Here is a 22,394-nt window from a genome sequence, read left to right as displayed (position 1 = left end):
GCCTCCCAGGCTCAAGTGATTCTCTAACTTTGTCTCCCAAGTAGCAGGGACCACAGACAGATGCCACTATGTCTGGCTAATTTTATTTTTATTTTTTAGAGATGATATCTCACTATGTTGTCCAAGCAGGTCTTGAACTCCTGGGTTCAAGTGATCCTCCTGCCTTGGCCTCCCAGAGTGTTGGGATTACAGGTGTGAGACACTGTAATCCATTTTTTAAAAACAGAATTTGATGAAAACAGTTTTGAATATTTATAATTCCTTTGGTGTTCCAATGAATAGAATCATCAATTTTCAAAATGTTTTATGAAAGCAATTCTGTATTAATGTTCTACTAAAATCCTAGAGATTATTAAAAACCAACAAGAATCCCTCCTACTATTAATAATGAAGAAACTTTGTTCCTCAAATTCATCAACTTAACCTAGTAGAGACAAAAGATAACTCATCTTCCTTTGTAATAATTTTTAATACAATTTGTTGATCTCCATGCTGTACTTTTTCTTAAAGCTCAATGCCACAATCATAATGAATAAGAGATAGTCTACTACCTCTTCTGAATTCCTGTTAATTTTCTCTCATTTTTACTCAAAAATTGCCAAATGAATCCAGGAATGTCTTTCCGAGACTTAAATTTTATTTTATTTTGAAAACTATGAGCTCTAAAATGTCTAAATTTTGTCAGATAAAATCCATGGTTTTGAGAATCATTTGTGTTAATATTTAGAATTAATAAATGGAGTGCAATACTGATAATTAATATAATTGAAAGATTGGGGTCTGGTAGCAGACCCCAATCTTTCAATTATATTAATTATCAGTATTGGGATGGAATTGTGCTTCTGACCTTGGGTAACTTATCTACTCCAAACCTTGGTTTTCTTTCCAGCAAAACTGGAATGACCCTTTTTGGTGTTGTTATAAGAATTAAATAGGATAATATATGTAGGCACCTACTACCATTCTAGACTTTAACAAGTTCTTGATAAATGGTAACTGTATTATTATTGTTGTTATTATATGAGTAGCATAAGCATAGTACTTTATGATTAAAAAGCACTTTCATGTATATTAACTTATTTGGTCTCCATAATAGTCTTAACAACTGAGGTAACTCTTCCATGGTCATAAAGCATGTAAATGGTAGAACTGGCACTTACACTTAGCTTTCTCCACTGTACACCAGGCAGCCACTTTTCTACTACATGTCTTTTATAAAAGTAACTAAAGCAGTGTTAATCATCTGATTTTAAACCAATAGCCAGAATAGTGGCCTTAGGTCAATTTTCACTTTGCAAGGTCATGACTGCATAGTAAAAACAAGAGTTACAATTAAATATTTGGAATTTGTCTGTTCAGACAATAAACATAAGTATAAATATTGTCAAATCATTTTTCTGTTATATAGAGCTCCATGTGGCACTGTGAATGTCTGCTGAGTATAACATCTTAATAATTTTAGTTCAGAAGACAAGTTGATTTAATGGGTAAATCTATGAAATAGCACAAGACTAATAAAGGCTTTAATGAACATTCTCAATTACTGTAGCACTGCTTATTTCAAATAACTATACAATCAACAATCTTTTGGCAAAACATACAAAGCAACGTAAGTATTTAAAAATTTGATTTGAAATTAAGTTCTTCCCCACCAGAAAAATATGTATTTTTTTAAAAATCCTGAATAAAATGCTCACTCTACAGATGTTATCCATAAATTTCCTAATTTGCTATTTTAATAAAACAGAATTTCTCAAACTCCCCCAGGTTGAATCTTCATATTTTATTAAACATAAGATATAGGAGTGGCATGCCTCAAGACTCAGAATAGAACTGAAAAGCACAGCCGTATTTAAAAGGCATACTTCTTCCTTTTCTGGTTCTCATTCAGACATTACTATCAAACTTTAAACAGAAGTACACATCTCCAAGAAACATATTCTAAACAGTACCATAATTTTATGGAAGACTCACTAAATGTAGTTCCTCACTCTATATTTGTTTTTTTAGTAGCTATACTCTTTAGGAGGAAGCCCCAAATTTAATCACTGTATGAGCCAATCAACACAGGTGGCCCACTTTGTATCTTTTCATCATCTGTAAGGCAGGGATCAAAGACTAACTTCTCTTTCCTGGATTTAAAACAAATGAATTCTATAAGTTGCTATTCATAATAATCGAGATGTCTATAATATAATTTCAACAAATAACACTAAGACACATATAACATTAAGTTGCATTACTTTCACAAGAGATTAATAAAACACCATCATTAAAATAATTCTTATCAAGTTATTATAACATATTTCCAAGGAACAAAACAGAAAATTTGAAAAGATAATACATATCCTATCTTCAGATTTTTATTTACATTTTAAAACAGCTTTTCTACTAGAGGAAAACTAATAGAAAATAAAAGTAGGTTTGACATTACCTCCTGTCCTGATACTGTCACATATTGTGCAGAAGGATTTTTTAGTATTTTTCTTATTTCTTGCAAATGTATTCGGATCTTGTCACTAACACCTTGAATTTCATCCTTCCTCTTTTTTATTAAAGGGAAGTCAGAAAGGTCTTTAAATAATTCAGTTTTATCCCCAACTCTAAAAAATCAAAAAATGCAAATGTATATTCAAAGTTTATTAATTAGAGCAGTTATCACTTATTTTTCAAAGTGTGATGAAAGAGGAAAGCACTAGAAGTCAGGGAAATGTGGTTCCAATTGTCACTAAGCATTTATGGGTTTTTTAACTTTTCTGAGGATGGTCAAAATTACCCTAATATCATTTTGTCTTATAAGTTCATGATTCCCATAGTAAAACCAAGAAATAAACTATCTGTTGTTTGCCTATGCAGAAAGCAAAGACAAATGTAAATGTCAAATCTTACTTCATTTATATAGAACGTTTTGTGCAATACATTGTAAAATAACTACCTTTTAAAGGATAACTTTGCTTTTACAGATTCTAAATATAAGGCCATCTCTGGAAATACAGGAAATGAGTACAAGATACCATCTGACACTCATTTTGGGGTTAATAAACTACTACTGCTTAGCTTTGCCTGTGTTTTACCTTTTCATCATCTGATACCTGGGGAAGAACTATATCTGTCCTAGACAAAACTGCCTAAATTTTAGAAAGCAAGTATTCCAGCTGTAATATAATACTTTTAGGATCCAATCACATTTCTAATGATATGTGTACTCATGCAACTTTTATTATTAGTCTAGTAAAGATTAAGAATCCACAAATCAAATGGCAAATGCACTGGCTTATGCTGACTGCTGAAAAGGAAGAATTGAGGGTCTAGTACTTACTTGGCAGCTTGTTCATTGAGTATCTTTAGGTAACGCTCTACTGGACTGAGGAGTTCAGGAATTTCTAAAATAATGGTCTGGAGCAAGTCTGACCGAACGTGGGAATTAACAGCAGGTATTATTGCTTGAAATTCTGACTTTAAGTGATACAAGGTTTTGACAATCAAGAAGAACTCTTGGGTAGAACACTGAAAACAGAAATATTTTTTACCAAAATAGCATAAGATACATGAAAATGAACTTTAATTAGTGATCTTTTAAAAGTTAGAATCAGAATTAAGGAAAGTTTTAATTTTCTATTAACTAGTTAGTTGAAATAAAATACCACTATATTTTCTAAATGAGGTTAAATACTATGTAATAAAGGCATAAAGAAAATAATTTTAGCCAGGGAAAACAAAGTCAATTCTTGTTCAGTATTTTTTCATTTTAAAATACGTAAACCATATGGCAAAAATATGTTAAACAAGCTAAAAAAATGTGAAGAATAATATCTGTAAGACATAATAGACACAGAGCAAAATTCTCTCAAATATAATGGGCTCTTACAAATTGACATGAAAAAGATGAATAATCCAAAGAATAATGGCTAAACGAACTGAATGTGCAGCTCACAGAAAGAGAATAGCCAGTAGGTACATGATTATCTTCATATATAACTAAAGACAAGCAAATTAAAAATACAGGATAGCATTTTTCACTTATCAGAATGTCAAAGATTTAAAAGCTTCACAATAACCATGTAACAGGATGCAAAAAAAAAAAAAAGATACTTTTATATACTATTAGCAGAAGACTAATCTTTTTGAGAAACAACTGGCATGTCTTCATAATAAAAAAATGCATATAACTCTTTGAATAAGCACCACTTTAAATAATTTATCTAAAAACTGACTTTAACAAATAGTGAAAAATATGTGTCTGAATATTCATAGTAGCACTGCTTATATTACAAAGATGAATAAGAAATAAATATCCATCAATTGGGATCTTATTAGGAAAAACTCATGCAATGTAATACTATGAAACAGCCAAAATAATTAAGATCTGTTTGTATCAGCACAGAACTCTGTAATTTCAACATATAATGAAGATACATAGTATGTTTACATCATATATCACATAAGTATATATTTTTATGTATTTACATGGTAACACTGTGATTTTTTAAATGAGATGCATTATTCAATATAAATAAAAAATATAAATATCAATAAATGTTTTAGGAGCTAACACATGTGACTTACTCTGGTTACCTCTGGGTATTAGATATGGAAGGGTGACAGAGGGAAACTTTTTACCCGTTATTTTATACCCTTGCATACTACTGTAGTGTTTTTTTTTCTTTAACATGAACATAAATAATTTTTACATTGTAACTTCTGAAAAACAGAGTGGGTTAAACACATGCATCTAATTTCTCTCTATCTTGAAACAACAGTTAAGATATTATTTAAAAAGGCATAAAACCACACTAGAAAAGAGGACAACAGCAACAATATGTTAGAAGCTATAAAGTAAACAGATAAATAATAATTGACTTAAAAGACTCAAGGTACCTGAGTTTTTAACTGTCCCTGAGGAAAACTGAGACACAGTTTACATCAAGAATCCAAAAAGACTTGTGTATCAGTTCAGATTGTGCCCTGCTAGAGAACTTCTAAGCATATTAATATCTTCCATGAAACAGAAGATATTACAACCATGAAACAAGATACTAAAAAGAAAAAAAACGTTTGGAGAACAAGAAAACAAAAATTCTTGGAAATTAAAGTATAACAGTAGAAATGAAAAATTCAACAGAAGAGGTAGTAGATAAAGATAATAAAGTCAACTAAAACTTAGAATTTTATACCCATCCAAACTACCAATCAAATGTGAAGGTAGTAACAACAATTTAAAAAAAAAACACTTCTAGACATGAATGTTTTAAAAGATTCACTTCCAACATGTTTTCTCAGAAAGGTTCCAGAAGATATACTCCACCAAAATGAAGGAATAAACTAAGAGGAAGACATAGAATGTAAAAAACAAAAAATTCAACTCAAGAGAAGTAAAGGGAATCTAAGATAGTACTGTACAACAGATATGAGGACAACCAGTCCATAATGGATGAAGTCGGAAGGCTCCAGAAGACAGTTCAAGAAAATTGACACAATATTGGCTGAAAAGAAATGTCTTGAGATGAGAAAACAATTTAAGGGTAAAGTAATAAGGCACATAATAAGTAGTATAGATGAAACAGATTAAGGCTAAAAACATATTCAAAAAGGTCATTATTAACCACAAAGGGTTAAATAAATCATACAAAAAAATAAGAAGTTAGGTTCAACTGAGCAAATGTTGAGTTCTAAGTGTATCATGAGGCAACTTTTCTCCAGAAAAACCTCCTTCCCATCCCATACAGGAAGCTGAACTGTGTACATAAATGTGAAACCTGGAAGCTTTCTGGCCACTAGTCAATTAATGATACCTTTTAACAAAAAGCAAAAGACTAAACATAAACATTTTCAATATAATTTTGAATATTATCCTCTTGTAATTATTGTAATCCCAAGAAAAGGATTAATTTTACAAGCTGAGATACAATGTAAAGTCAGCAACAGAAGCAGGGTGAAAACCAGTAGTGCTTTACAATCACATTGAAAACTGGAGGTAGCAAGTTGTTCTCAAGTTTCTTAAGCAAAAGAACTCAGAAGCTGTAAGAAAGCTGAGGATGGGTAAATGGCTGCTCCTGGAGTCACTCTCCAGTAGTTCAGCCCTTCTTCTGGCAGCAGCTGTCTCACTGGGAAAGCTTGAGCACACTCACAAGTGTGGAGGCAGGGCCTTACAGGACACAGGATGGGAAGGACCCCAGCCTAACTGTCACACTGAAAATGCAGTTTTGGGCTTATCTGCCTGGCTAAAAGTGATTCTCACCTAGAAAATTCTGAAAACACTCTCCTCAACATTTACTAAGTGCGATTATCCTTTAAATGTATGCACCAACCTTGGCAGTTACTTAACACTTTCTTACAAAATAGTTCTTGAGCAAAGTTACTTTCGGTGACTAGCACTGTTTACAAGATTTGAATTTGATGTTTTGCCATCAAAAGAAATGTTTATTTTAGGCTAGGCACGGTGGCTCATGCCTGTAATCCCAGCACAGTGGGAGGCCAAGGCGGGAGGATCTCTTGAGCACAGAAGTTTGAGACGGCTGGGGCAACGTGGCCAGGCCTTATCTCTACAAAAATAAATAAATAAATAAATAAATAATAATAATAATAATAATAATAATAATAATAAACTAGCTGAGCATGGTGGCACGTGCCTGTTGTCCCAGCTACTCAGGAGACTGGAGGCTGAAGCTGCAGTGGGCTATGGTCGCACCACTGCGCTCCAGCCTGGGCAACACAGTAAGATCCTGTCTCAAAAAAAAGAAGAAGAAATGTTTATTTTACGTCAGAATCAGCTCACTTGAGATCCTCTATCATTATCACCATAAAACACCTATTGGTACATATTCCAGGACACTTTCCACATAAGCATACAACCTATGCTGACCACTTCCAACAACAAACAGTGTTCCTTCTCATTTTATGAATTTCACATAATTGGCACAATCTGTACTCAGGACATCACTCACTATGTGGTGTACATAGTAGAAGCTTATTTAGAGTAATCTAATGATAAAGGACAGACATATGTTTGATGACACATTCCTAGAGCCAGCCAACTTATCTATACAACATTGGTTTAAAGCATTCAGCTTTCCTGAAGTTGGTTTGTTACCAGATCATTTCTACCCTTCACCCTTCAATCTACTCTTTAGGCACATTCTTGCGTAAACAAAACACTAAAACAGCAACAAGGAATGGCTTCCAAGAGAGTCATAAGTTCCCTTAGTAAAATAAATTTTGAAATTCCAAAATAAGTAATTCTTGCACTGCATACGGTCACTTGTTAAATGAATTAGATTCTGACTTTAGTACAGTTTTGAAACTTTTATAAATACACAAACCCTGTGCAATACAAACATCATAGCCCCATGGACTGATGCTGCCATCTTGATGCCATGGACACTTTGACTTAGTGCGTTTGAGCAGACATTGAAAGATTTTCAGCTTTGCTTCTGTTTTCTCTTAAGAAAAACAAAAATCTCTGACATCTGTGAGTGAATCCTTTCAAACAATTAAAGCAAAGTGCCTGGAGATCTGCTGTTTAAAGAAGGTTAATATGCACCAATTTTCAGGCTCCGAGCCAAGGATACAAAACAACAAATGATTTGGCACCCACTATGCAACTTCAAAAAGGTCTACTCTAAAACTTGTGACTATCATTACAGCTTCTGCTATTGCCAGCAAAACAACATGGTGTACCCATTAATGATGCAATAGGCTCCCTTGACCCCATAACCAACTCATACATCTTTCTTCCCAGGATGAATATTCCCAATTCTGGCTTGTGCATTGTTTTCAAATTTAGCTGAAGCATGTAAAACAGTTACATAAGTCCTCTTGGGCACCTCAAGTATTCTTAGAAGCAGTACTTACCATGCTAGTAAAATTCTGTAGGGGGGGGGAAAAGGGGCTGAAAAAAATGGAAACACTAATGAAAAATCGGTCACAACTAAAATTTAGGCATATAGGCTGAGGGCGGTGGCTCACACCTGTAATCTCAGCACTTTGGGCAGTCAAGGCGGGCAGATCACCTGAGGTCAGGAGTTCAAGACCAGCCTGGCCAACATAGTGAAACCCTACCTCTACTAAAAATATGAAAACTAGCCAGGTGTAGTGGCAGATGCCTGGAATTCCAACTACTTGGGAAGCTGAGACAGAAGAATCACTTGAACCTGTGAGGTGGAGGTTGCAGTGAGCCAAGACTGTGCCACTGCAATCCAGCCTGGGTGACAAGAGTGAAACTCCGTTTCAATAAAATAAAAAGGTAAAGTAAAATTTAGACATATAAAAACTGTTCTACAGTAAAAGTATTAAATTGGCAAGGAGTTACATTTGAAGGAAAAATAAAATTTGCCTTTGAAAAGTGGCAACCAGAAAAAAAAGTGCCAGTCAAGATAACTACATCAAACATGACAGTATCCAAAAGACACAGCCACTGAAAACACAGTCAAGAATCCTTGGTCTATATACAGATTCTGTTACTAGCAAATTACTAAGCCTCTCAGCATCATCATATTAGCCAAGGTAATTCAAGTGGTTGCAGCAATATATACATTTTTTTTTTTTTTTTTGAGACAGAGTCTCGCTCCTTCGCCAGGCTGAAGTGCAGTGGCGCGATCTTGGCTCCTGCAACCTCCACCTCCTGGGTTCAAGCAATTCCTCTGCCTCAGCCTCCCAAGGAGCTGGGACTACAGGCATGTGCCACCATGCCTGGCTAATTTTTGTATTTTTAGTAGAGACAGGGTTTCACCATGTTGGCCAGGATGGTCTCAATCTCTTGACCTCGTGATCCACCCGCCTTGGCCTCCCAAAGTGCTGGGATTACAGGCGTGAGCCACCGTGCCCGGCAATATATACATATTTGTTTGAGACAGAGTTTTGCTTTGTCACCCAGGCTGGAGTGTAATGGTGTGATCTCGGCTCACTGCAACCTCCGTCTCCTGGGTTCAAGTGATTCTCCTGCCTCAGCCCCCAGAGTAGCTGGGATTACAGTTGCCCACCACCACACCCAGCTAATTTTTTTGTATTTTTAGTAGAGATGGGGTTTCATCATGTTGGCCAGGCTGGTCTTGAACTCCTGACCTCAGGTGATCCACCCGCCTCGGCCTCCAAAAGTGCTGGCATTACAGGCATGAGGAACTGTGCCTGGCCATATACATTACATGTATTTCATATATATTATATATACACACACACACATATATATAGCATTAGATATAATTTCCCATTACTAAGAAGGTAATAAAAATAGTAACTTCTCAATGTCATAAAGTTTTGACAAGGAACAAATAGTATAAGGTATGTGAATGACTTTTGCAAAAAGTAAAACACCATGAAGAGTTTCTGGTGTTTTTTATCATTTAAAAATATTAATAATTTTTTTTAATTTTAGGCATATTTTGAAGATAACCTAAATTATTTCCCTAACAGTGGAAAATGGCTCGTTTTTGCTATGACTCAAACTGTAAAGCTTAAGCGATAAAAGTCAAAATAATGCTTTACTCACTTTCAATATCCAATCTTGTTTGCATACTAATTACCACAACAGATGTTATACCAGCAGATTTTTCCTTAGTTTAAGTCAAATAATAAGTTGTTCTAACATCAAAAGAAATAAGGTATTTCTTTTCTAAAATAACAATTCTACATAAATTTCCTATTTTGATAACAGTCTGTACTTTCAGGATAAAACAGGAGAGTATCCTGTATCATAACAGAAGGGCCTCTGTGTTGCTGTAGTTAATACACGTGAGAAAACTTTATTTTTTAGAATGGAAAAATTGGAATAACTCTAATTTGTACTATTAAAATTTCTGAGGATTCAGCTACTCTCGCATGCTATTTGTAAGATTTTACAAAATAAAATAATAATAGAGCTCTCAGAAGTTTTCCTTTAATATGAAGCGTCCTCAAGCTGAAGAACACTGTCAGCTTTAATAGATTTCTATCACACTTACTTTTTTGTGATAAATGCTACAGAGTCCTCTCTCTATGTCGGGCAATTTGTGTAGATGATTTTCTATCTGACCAAACACGCTAGATTCTGAATGGAGAACTTCAGATACAGCATCAAGTCGGGCATTTATTTCCCTGTGAGAAAAGAGTAATAGCAATTATCAGGTATGTTAGGAATTCAGAATGTAGACATTTCCCACCATTTCCCACTCTAATGCCCAGGACTGTGACACAGCCACTTACTAGGCACAAAGGAAACTCCTTCATATTGAGACTGTCAGGTGGGAAGGGCTCCCTGGCAAAACTCCAAGGGGGTGGAGCCATAGAAGTTCTTGCCTTTGGCAACAGGGAGGAGCCTGGCCTCTCCTCCTCTTGAGTGGAACCTGGGATTACAGTCTGAGGCGGGAAGCGTACTGGTAGGATTCTTGCTCTGTCTTGACAGAGAGTCCCTGTTTCCCTTTTTATTCCTTTTTGCCCAGTAAATTCCATTTTTCTCCTCCTTCCAATTGTCTGCGAGCCTAATTTTTCATGGCTGTGTGACAAGGACCACCTTCCCTCAACCCCGCTGTCTTTGGCTAAACTAAGGAAAAAGTCCTACAACAATATATCTGGTCCTTCAATGCCTCTTATTATTATCTGAATCAAAGAGCAGGTATTGTACAAGGAAATTCAGCAGCTTGGTTTGACAAAGACAAACTCACCAGGCAAACACACAGACTACATTTCCCAGTCTTTCCTGCAGTTAAGTATGGCCATGTACCTGAGTTCTGAAGCATAGGTGGGAATGAAGTAAGCCACCTCTAGTCCTGACCCATAAAAACTTCCTGAATAAGCTTTCATATTCGCCTAACCCCCTTTGCCGGCTAGGCAAGCTTATGAGCCTCATGGTGACTCCATCAGCCTGAGTCCATAGTGGAGCAGAAAATCCACCTTTCCCCTATCTGTTACCAATTGAACTTAGATTAGCAAGAAATAAACTTCTAATGTATTTAAACCACTTAGATGGAGAATTTGTTTGTTTGCTGATAGCTTGCATTACCTTGGCTAATATAATAGCTCAACAACGACCAACAAGACTACCTAGTGGTGGTGGTGATGGCTGAATTGATCAACTGTTTAAATGAAATGGAATTAGACATACTGACCCTGACCAAAGATTGAGGAGTAGCAACAGACAGTGCAGAGAATATGACATTCAGATACGTATGAGATCAGGGTTGCAGGATTTTCCCAACAGCTACACCTTAAGTGATGAGCCACTTAAAATGGAAACCTGATGGACTAAATGTATCCTATATGAGATGTGGTCCATTAAGTACCTATAAAAATCAAAGGCCCACACTAGGTATAATGGCTATATGTGGTATTAAAAACTAAGATAAGTAAACATGTCTGGTGAGTAGTAGGCTCTCAGTAAGGATTTGAAATGTTTGTAAATGAATGAATGAATGAATAAATGGATGAAAGAATAAACTGATATTTGGGCGGGGGGGGGAAGGAGGCATTAACCACTGAATAAACAGGACTGTCTCTCAAAATTCTGTTGACATCACACACAGAATATGAAGAGCAAATCTGAGATGAAGAGCAAATTTGATATGAAGAGCAAATCTGAGATCAGGATCCTGCCTAGATTACAATTAAACTGAGGACTTTCCAATTAGTTGAGTGCTTTTGTCTTTATTATCCTTGTAACTACCTGTGAGATCAAGCGTTTTCATAATACAGAGCTTCTATACTAACTTCAGGCCTCCTTTTTGTTCCATTTTTCTCTGGCTCATACTCTTGTATGCAGAAAGACCATTTGTTAGTACGACGTAGGAGAACAAGACAGAACTTTGTACACACAAAAGCTGGCTCTTCTATTCTCAGCAGGGTGGCCTCTGTAATCCATCTACCTCTCTCTACCTCTCCTGCCACTACTATAGTCTAAGTCAAAATCATATGGAAACAGCCTCCTAACTTTCCTCCCCACTTCTGTCCCTTTTTCCAATTCATTCTCCACACTGAAGCCCAAGTGGTTTTCCTAAAGCCCAAATCTGTTCATGTCACACCTCTGCTTTAAGCTCATCCGTGACTTGCCATTCATCTTATGTTCAAATCCAGAATCTTTAATTGTCTTACAAAACAACTGATGCCTGTTTAGCTCTCGGGTCTCCCTTAAGATCATGTGTCACTCTCTTCCTCCTACCCTTAAGTTCCAGTCAGACTGCATATCTTTCAATGACTTAGTTACTCCAACATGGAGGCTTTCTCATTTGCTGCTCACTTTGCCTAGAAGATTCTTTTCTTCTTCCCTACTGCCCATCAACTACACTTCATTTGGTGAACTCATACCCACTCTTCCTCTGAAAGGCCTTTACAGACTCACTAGACCAGACTTAATCCCTTTACCATCATTTCCCATGCTACCGTCTTTTGTCATAATGGTAATCATAATCGTATTTCTTCTTCAATTGGAATTTACTACTTCACTGTTTTTCCTGTAAGACTGTAAATTCAGTGAGGACAGGAGTCATTTCTTATCCCTACATTTCAGGATAACAATTTGTGCTCAGTAAACAGTTATTCAATTCAATTTCATTCTGAAGACTACATATAAAGTAAATCAAGATGAGCTGGAAAAACTAATTTTCTTTGCAAAGGATTGTTGTGATAAAATAAACCAATGTTTTACTCTAACATTTACCCAAAATGCTACACAAATATAAAGTTTTACTTTAATAACTCACTCCTGCATAAATGAAAGATGACACCAATTGAAATAGACTAAGTTGATGCTACAGATGGTTTGAGGACTGATAAAATAATGCCATCTGTGAACGTATAAGACAGCCTACACACATAGCTACTGTCTCAAAAATTAAAGGTTTTCTGAGATACAGAAAGATACAAGCAAAAGAGTTTAATAAAAATCTAAGTCATATTTATGAAGTCTACCAGAAGGTTTTTTTAATAGATTAAAAAACTATAAATTTCTTAGAGACTTGAAAGGTTATGCCAAGTTGATTTGGCATCTGGGAAAACATAAAAAAAAGGGGGGGTGTTATTCTAGCCTAGAAGCATTTTCACTATGAATCAGTTTAGTTTTAACCCAACTTTCTTTAAGGACTACCTCAGAGGTTAACAATTTGGGCTCAGAAGTCAGGTGGCCTTGATTGAAACCCAGGCTCTGCCATTTACCAATTATTTAGCTTTGCCCTAGTTTCTCCATCTATAAAATGAGAAGAACAATGGGCCCCAACTCTTGGTGTTAGTACAAGAATTCCATGACATAATACATGTCAGGCACTTAACACAGTACCTGCTACATCATGACAACCACTCAGAAATGTTAACTGTTACCACATCGTTACAAATGTTGTTTAGTAGACACCATAAAGAACAGCATGGAAGAGGAATAAATAGCACCCAAAATATGAGCTCAGAAATAACTATGTGTAGACAAACCTCAGGGCACATATATGTAAACAGGTATTTTGTGCAAAGTGGACAACAAGTGGGAATTACACAAGGAAAGCTAGTACTGGGATCTTGACAAGTACTACCTGACAAGTAGTAATGATCTGAAGTACTCCCTGTGCTGAGACTGGACAGTAGGTTGCATTGTGAAAGCACATTATAATTATTAATAATTATGGAGGTCTAAATGGGCAGGGAGAGAGTAAAAGGTTTATGGCACTGTTCACCACCAATTTCTCATCATTGGGGTAGCTATAATTCCATCTTTATCTCCTATACGAAGATCAGAATGGAAATGAGTAAGTGACTATGTTTTTAAATTTTAAATAATTCACATACAGTAGAATTGTTCTTTAATGTGCAGTAACAAGACCTTCCAAATAATTGTAATAAAACTGTATGTCAGGGCACAGAATAGAGAATTATTATTTTAGTGCAATTAATGACAGTGATGGGGTGAAAAGAACAGGAAACAAAACTAGAAGAAGTACCGTCAACTGGATGATGATAAAGATACCATTCCAAGATGCCCAATAGTATTCTATCGTTGATCTTACAATTCTATACAACTTAAATAACTGAAGAAAGGCACTTAAGTCATTTCATTCCATATACCAAACAAACGAAAAGACAAGGTCCTGGGAATGACAAAGATTCATCTTTACTACCAAAGATCCAAGGACTAAATGTGAGTGTCACTGGAGTCCTTTACATTTGAAGATGAACGAGGTGGGAACATAAGTACCTACTGTGTGTGGCTGTCACTCAGAAACAATGAGTGTGACCTACAGCTATTGTCAGTGGCAGAGTCAGTACCGACTGGTTGCTGCTGTGAAAATGCCTCTACAATTCAGACTTAAGGTTATTTTGTACAGTTAGAGATATACTGAATAAGATCTAGTATTTGATAGTTCAACAGCATGACTACAACCAACAATTTATTGTACATTTAAAAGTAACTAAAAGAGTATAATGGGAACATTTGTAACAGAAATGATAAATGCTTGAGGTGATGGATATCCCATTTACTCTGATGTGATTGTTATATATTGTATGCCTGCATCAAAATCTCTCACATACCCTTAATATACATACTTATTCTGTACCCACAAACATAAAATATTTTTTAAAAAGTTATCTGGTGGGGGGTGGGGAGCTGAAATACAAACTGCTGGGGTGTATTTTTTGTTTAGTTTGGTTTTATTGAAAAGTTTGGCTTTAAAGACAATGACACAAAACAAGTAAACTAAATTCAGACATTAACACACTGGTCATGTGAAATGGCTAAACGAACTGTCTAAATAACTTTCTCTCAGAAACATGAACCATAGGCCCTTTCCTAGGATCTAAGCATCATTAGATTTATCCAACTTCACCTTTCACATACACCATTCATTCTTACATTCAATGAACAATTACTGAGTGCTTACAAAGTACTAACTGTACAAAGTGGTAGACGTTAGGGCTATAATTGTTAATAAGAGAGCTTTGCTAGTCTACAAAGAATTTATACTCTAGTGATGAATAGTAAAACTTTTAAAAAAGCATTAATAATAACAATGTAATAAGATTATAACTGGGTTATGATCTAAGTACAATGGGAACACAGGCCAGGAGCATCTCCAAAACAAATGCAGTTTTAAGATCAGGGAGGATTTCCTGGGGGTAGCTACCGAGTAAAAGATTAGCTAGTATCGATAAAAGATTAGTGGAAAATGGAGGGTGAAGGTTTGAAAATGTGACCACAGGAGTGGGATCCAAGGCTAATAGTTTGGATGCACATGGAGAGAGATCCAAGATGGCTGATGATTAGCAGCTCGGGCACGTACCTCCCAGTGAAAGCGCAAAGAACGAGAGGACGCCACACTTTCAGACGAATATTAGTTGCTCACGGACCACGAGATTCCCAGTGGAGGAGCTCCACGGGTCGCCAGGGCGACTCTTGTGGCCGGCGTGGCGGTTTTGCTGGTGCCTTAGCACGCCAGTTCTTGGTGCAGAGACCGGATATTCCCGGGCAGAAAAGCACCATCAATCTTAACACCGCTGTTTTGGCCGGCTCAGTGGATTGCTCAGATTTCGGCGCAGGGAATCAACAAGTTGGACGTCAGAGACCCAGTTAGAAAGTCGGTAATTATAAAGACGACAGACGGACAAATATATAATGAAGGGAAGAAACCAGCGTAAAAAGGTAGAGAATACTCAAAATCAGAATGCCTCTCCCTCTACAGGGGATTGCAATTCCTCATCAGTAACGGAACAAGGCTTAATAGATTACACGGGTGTTCCAATAACAGAAGCAGGTTTCCAAACGTGGGTGATAAGAAACTTCTGTGAATTAAAAGAACTTATTCTAACCCAATGCAAAGAAACTAAGAACCTTGAAAAAAGGTTTGACGAAATGTTAATGAGAATGGACAATTTAGAGAAGAATATAAGTGAATTGATGGAGCTGAAAAACACAATACGAGAACTTCGCGAAGCATGCACAAGTTTAAACAGTCGAATTGATCAAGCAGAAGGAAGGATATCAGAAGTCGAGGACCAGCTCAGTGAAATGAAACGAGAAGACAAGAATGCGGAAAAAAGGATGAAAAGGAATGAGCAAAGTCTCCAGGAAATATGGGACTATGTGAAAAGACCTAATTTACGTTTGATAGGTGTACCTGAATGTGATGAAGAGAATGAATCCAAGTTGGAAAATACTCTTCAGGATATCATTCAGGAAAATTTTCCCAACCTGGCAAGGCAGGGTAATATTCAACTCCAGGTAATACAGAGAACACCACAACGATATTCTTCAAGAAGACCAACCCCAAGGCACATAATTGCCAGATTTATTAGGGTTGAAATGAAGGAGAAAATACTAAGGGCAGCTAGAGAGAAAGTTCAGGTTACCCATAAAGGGAAACCTATCAGACTTACAGCAGATCTCTCAGCAGAAACCCTACAAGCCAGAAAAGAGTGGGGACCAATATTTAACATCCTTAAAGAAAAGAACTTTCAACCCAGAATTTCCTATCCAGCCAAACTAAGCTTTATGTGCGAAGGAAAAATTAAATCTTTTGCGAACAAACAAGTACTTAGAGAGTTCACCACCACCAGGCCTGCTTTACAAGAGCTTCTGAAAGAAGCACTATACATATAAAGGAACAACCAATATTAGCCTTTCCAAAAATATATCAAAAAGCAAAGAACTTTAACACAATAAAAAATTCACATCAACTAATGGGCAAAACAGCCAGCTAGCATCAAATGCTGGTATTAAACTTATATATATTTTAATTGGATAAAAAGCCAAAACCCATCGGTATGCTGCATCCGGGCCCATCTTACATGAAACAATACACAAAGACTCAGAGAGAAGGAGGAAGATTTACCAATTGAACAGAGAGTAAAAATAAACTAATAAACAAAAAGCAGGAGATGCAATTCTCACCTCTGATAAAGTAGACTTTAAAGCAACAAAGATCAAAAGAGGCGAGGAATGACATTACATAATGGCAAAAGGATCAATGCAACAAGAAGAGCTAACGATTCTATAGATCAACGAGATAGAAAATTAACAAGGATATTCAAAACTTGAACTCAGACCCGGAACAAGTAAACTTAATAAATATTTATAGTACTCTCCACTTCAAATACACAAAACATACATTACCACCTCACACCTATTCCAAAGGTGACTATATAATTGGAAGTAAATCACTCCTCAGTAATCGCATAGCATTTCATAGGTTTAAATTAAATATTGGTTGGCTGTTTGTTTGTTATCTTCTTCCCTTATTCCTTCCTGACTACATCATTAAGTATAATTATCAGTATAAAAGAGGTTTTCAATACCCATTACTAAATTGCATTCTAGCCTGGGCAAGAAAGCAATACTCCCATTCTCTCTCCCTCTTTCTTTTCTTTCTCCCTCCTCCCCATTCTCTCTCTCTCTCTTTCTCTTCCTTTTTTCTCCTTCCTATTCTCTCTCTCTCTTTAAAAAAAAAAAAAAAAAAAAAAAAAAAATGTATGCACATAAGAACAGTGGCAGGAATACCAGAGGGAAAGCTATTTCAAAAATCCAGGGAAGCAACACTGAAGGCCTGACTTGTACAGAGAATATGGGAATGGAGGGAAACATGCAGTGTTAAGAAATATTGAGGTAAAATGAACAGTTGTGGCTAGACAGAGGAGGGAAACAAACGAATATGTTGGGTAATGAGATGCACTATGCCATGCTTGTTCAACTCGCAAACTGCAGGCTACAAACAGCCCAGGATGGCTTTGAATGAATGCAGCCCAACGCAAATTCGGAAACCTTAAAACATTATGAAATTCTTTTCTGATTTTTTTTTAAGCTCATCAGCTATCATTAACATGAATGTATTTTATGTGCGGTCCAAGACAATTCTTCTTCCAACATGGCCCAGGGAAGCCAAAAGATTGGATACCCTGCCCTATGCCATCCACAAATATCATGCTCAAAGCTGTACAGATCATGAAGAAGCATTACTTTGTTTATACAATTATATCCTAAAAGAGATACTTTGAATATTTACATTGCTGCAAACAGTAAATCATACATTAAGCTTTAAATGATTTTTATCATCCCTGTTCCAATAAGGCAACAGTTGCCAAAAAAGTACAATTCACTCTCTTTAAAATATTAAATAGAAAACTTTTCTGACTCTTATTCTTCATTATCACTTTAGACACAAACTTGAGCCTTTGAAAAAAAAGCATGAATATGAATTCTGCTTGTGGTAATGGTGGCAAAAAAGATTCCAGATCATCCTTCCACTCAGGACAATTTTAAAAGCCAAATGAAACATAAAACCATGTTTACAAAAACATTAAAGAACAAAATGGTAACTCAAGACTATATGAAAATCTAAAGGAAAGTGAGAACCCAGAGAAATAATCTAGCAGTCAAAGTTGGTGCTGTACTAAAGGGATATGCCAGAAAAATCAGCCGTGAAATGAGGTGGCCTCAGAATAAGGATGAACTTGACATCTTGTTTAGTGTTATTTAGATGGACTGCAACATCTTAAGCATCATATTTGAATTAAGATGGTCCCAGATCAGTAATGCCACCAGAAACCTTACAGAAGGAAAGAAAAATCATCTCTCGGAGAAGGCATCTTCATCCTAGCCCTCTCACTATTTCTAGAAATAAGTTTCCAAATAACATAAGCGTACATAAACAATGACAACCAAGCACAAAAAGAAACTAGATGAGTAAGAATCAACAGAAATAATAGACAACAGGAAGAGACACACAAACTACCAAACTATTGGAAAAACCAAATGATAAATAATAAATGAAACCAAAAGTAAAAAAAAATAGAACAGTTAGAAAAATCAGAAAGCAAATCAATTATGTAATTTTCATCGCTTTACAGGTGATCTTTCTTTGCTGTCTCTTTGTAAGACTTTATCTCTGATTTACTGTTGTGGAGTTTCACCATGATTCACCAAAATGTAGATTTCTTGTTTGTTTCAATCACACTTTGAATTCATTGTGCTTTCTAAATCAAGGATTCATATCTTTCATGAATTATGAGAAATTATCCTTTATCACCTCTTTGAATATTGTCTTTTTTCCATTCTTTCTAATTTTCTGATTAGAAATCTGATGAGGATTATGTTACACTTTCTAATTGTGGATCTGTAGTTCAATCTCTTACACCGTCTATCACACTGTCACTCTATGCTACATTCCAGGTAATTTCTTCAGGTATTATCTTGCATTTCAGTTATTTCCTCTATTCTTGTTTAACCCATCTACTGTTTTTTTGTTTTTGTTTTGTTTTCTTTCTTTCTTGTTGGAGTATAAGGTCCATTCTTATTTTATTTAAATAATTTTTTTTAATTTCAATAGTTTTTGAGGCAGAGATGGTTTTTGGTTACATGAATGAGTTCTTTAGTCCATTCAGTTTTAAAGAGTTGTATGTGGTTCCTTTTTAAATCAGCCGGAGCCCTTTTGATAGTATTTATTTTCCATGCTCATCTATTTTATTCTCTTTTGTATTTTTTTTAACTCAGTGATTTCTGTGAGTACAATCAGCCTGTTTAAAGTAAATTTCACAGCTTGGAAATTGCCAGACCACACAGATAATATAAATTGAAACTGAAAATCTATGAGGGAGGGCCTGTGGTTAAGAATTCTTAGAAACACTTTCCCTAAGTAAGAATAGGTCAAGGCCAGGTGTAGTGGCTCATGCTTGTAATCCCAGCACTTTGGGAGGCTGAGTGGGGTGGATCAACTGCGGTCGGGAGTTGGAGACCAGTCTGACCAATATGGAGAAACCCCATCTCTATTAAAAATACAAAATTAGCCAGCTGTGGTGGCGCATGCCTGTTATCCCAGTTACTTGGGAGGCTGAGGCAGGAGAATCCCTTGAACCCGGGAGGTGGAGGCTTTGGTGAGCCAAGATCATGCCATTGTACTCCAGTCTGGGCAACAAGAGAGAAACTCCGTCTCAAAAAAAAAAAAAAAAAAAGAATAGGTCGAACATATTTCTTTGTCACCTCTCTACTGAAACCACAGTGCTTTGAATATCTCACATTACTATAGTCTCCCTACCTTAAATGGAGCCAAGACCCTGTCTCCTGTCTCTCACAAAGCAATTAAACCCCAATCCTTTTGATTACTAAGATCTGTAAGAGTCCAGAGGGCAGCTGCAGCAGTCAATTCACTTTCATTTCCAGTTCCTTTTTCAATCTGTTCCTTGAGTTTTTCCCTTATGTTTTAAATACAGATTCAGCAATATACTAAAAGGATGTTTGTTATGCTTGATCCAGCATATTTAGTTATTTCACATAGGGATATATTTTATGACATTAAAACCACAGAAAATAAAGTCTTCTTATAGCATTTTTGAAGAGAGAGATTTGAAAAATCCTCAATAAAGGCATAAAGATGGAGAAAGATAAAGCAGAAAAGGCCAAAAAAGAAAAGATATTTATCTCCTTATCCTCATTCTCTCCAATATTCCTCCCTCTCGGCCCAAATGAAAGCTGCCATTTGCTGCAGGTAATTTATGCAGGTCTAGAGCTCACTGAAGGGGTCCTGATGTGGAAGAACAAAGCAGAGGCCAGCTAAAAGTTCCTAGATGTTAGCTAATCCCTATGCACTGGCAGTTGGGGCAGATATTTGGGTGAGAAGCACTTGGGTTCATTTTCTTCTTAGCAGCAGCAGTTCCTCCTTTCAACTCTCATTCAACCCAGCAGAGGAAAGAGGCACGAGGTCAGTCCCAACCAAACACAGCTCTCAAATGCGCACCACCTACTACTCTCTCTTCCCATTTCCAAGCAGCAATGCATCCCCGGGAGCTGAGTAAACCAGAGTTACTGCAGGTGAACACCCTGTTGGCAGCTCACGGAACATGGGAAACCACAAATAATACGTAGGGCTTCCCAGTGTAGTTCATTTTAATAAGTTCCAGAGTTAAAAGTAATGTTCAGTTTTGTTAATACAAAGCAAATGTTAAGTAGAAGGAAATATGTAACATTCTATTACTTCATCATTTGGGTCAAGGTAATAAATTAGAAACACAACCATTAATACTCCAAACATATGGGTTTACCAAAACAAAAGCCATTTAATGTAGAATACATTGACCACTAAAATGTACTTAGTGCATTAGAAAGCCATGCAAAAATGCAGTCAAAGACCTATTTCCTAACATGAACCATCTTCTATTACCTTAATTTTTATGTGATTTAAATGTTAAGAATTAGCATGCTGAATTTCCTTGAGCAGTTTTCTAAAAATTTAATTTAACTTATAAAGGTATTATTCATTTGTCCTAATTGTGGTATTGAGTTACAGAGTTAACAGGTAAGTATTTGATTTTTGGTACAAAACCTTCCGCTACTTTTATCTCCTTCTCCTTACTAGTAGATTATACCTTGAACAGATTAGACTAGAAATTCCTTGAGGCTGGGAACACCACTTTGTCATTGAGACTGAATAATACATAATTTAAAAAAACTATCTTATACTGCTAAGGGAAAACAGCCAAGTACAAAGCACTGGGTATATTATGGCTCCATCTATGCAGTAAGGGAGAAAGAGATTTCAAATATATATACATATATATACAGACATACATACATATAATTCATATTTGCTTTTTTAAGCTAAAGATTTCTGGAAGTATACACAACAAATAACCATGATTACCTAGTGGGACTGGGCAGATGTGGGGCAGGAATGATAAGCAAACATTTTACTGTGTAACTTTTCACATTTTTAAACTTTGAAAGTATGTGAAGATACTGCCTGTTCAAAAGTTCAAATAATTTTTTAAATGCTAAGAAGAACGTACAATTGAATTAAAACAACAAAAGCCATCTCTGGCAACAGACTGCTAGGCATTCACCAAACATTTTTTCTTATTCCTTGAAAAACAAGCAGACATTTGTTAGCTCCGGTGCAGTAAGGTATGACCATCAGAATGCGTTCTTCTGCTTTTAATCAGATTCAAGCAGAAGAGCTATGTGCCAATGCAAGGCCTACCTCACATAAAAATCATAAACATGTATCTTCCCTGTTCTTTCTCCTTCCACTGGGGGGATATCAATTCCCAAGACGACGTTCTAAGCTAATGTTTAAGACTGAAGAGCCTCTGGGGTTCCTAATTGCCTATGTGATGAGAGCCTCATCTCACCCCCAATCTGGAAAGGCCACCTCACCCCCAATCTAGAAAGGCCATGGATTGCTTATGCAAAGGAAAAAAAAAGAAGAAATTAACTTTCACTCCATTTGAGCCATTAGACTTTTTGGGGTCCTTCTGTTACCAGCTAGCTTCCCTAACCAATGCATTGCCTTTTGTGTAACACATTAGCGTGTACTTAGTCAATCACAATGTGAGATTGAGCCTCCTCAACTCCCAGAATTTAGTCAAGTTTACAGCATTAAATAAAAGGGACCACAAAAGACATTCCTCAATTGTTCATGGTTATATTATTTTGAGAGGGCACACAAAAAGACTCTACCTATTCACCA

The 22,394-nt window shown here is 36.1% G+C and overlaps 1 protein-coding gene across 1 annotated transcript in view; it reads right to left on the bottom strand.

Moving 5' to 3' along the window:
- MSH3 (mutS homolog 3) overlaps positions 1 to 22,394 on the bottom strand; it is a 228,702-nt gene that overhangs the window by 107,880 nt on the left and 98,428 nt on the right. The window contains exons 13-15 of the mRNA XM_064376090.1: positions 9,936 to 10,068; positions 3,320 to 3,507; positions 2,435 to 2,603 (exon numbers count right to left, since the gene is read on the bottom strand). Coding sequence (XP_064232160.1) covers positions 2,435 to 2,603; positions 3,320 to 3,507; positions 9,936 to 10,068 — 490 coding nt within the window. The remainder of the gene's footprint in view (positions 1 to 2,434; positions 2,604 to 3,319; positions 3,508 to 9,935; positions 10,069 to 22,394) is intronic.

The sequence above is a fragment of the Aotus nancymaae genome, unplaced genomic scaffold, assembly GCF_030222135.1.
Source record: "Aotus nancymaae isolate 86718 unplaced genomic scaffold, 86718_ANA_hifiasm-v0.15.2.pri h1tg000014l, whole genome shotgun sequence".
Taxonomy (NCBI): Eukaryota; Metazoa; Chordata; class Mammalia; order Primates; family Aotidae; genus Aotus; species Aotus nancymaae.
The sequence above is the reverse complement of the archived record's forward strand: the minus strand, read 5'-3'. Positions and strand labels throughout refer to the sequence as shown.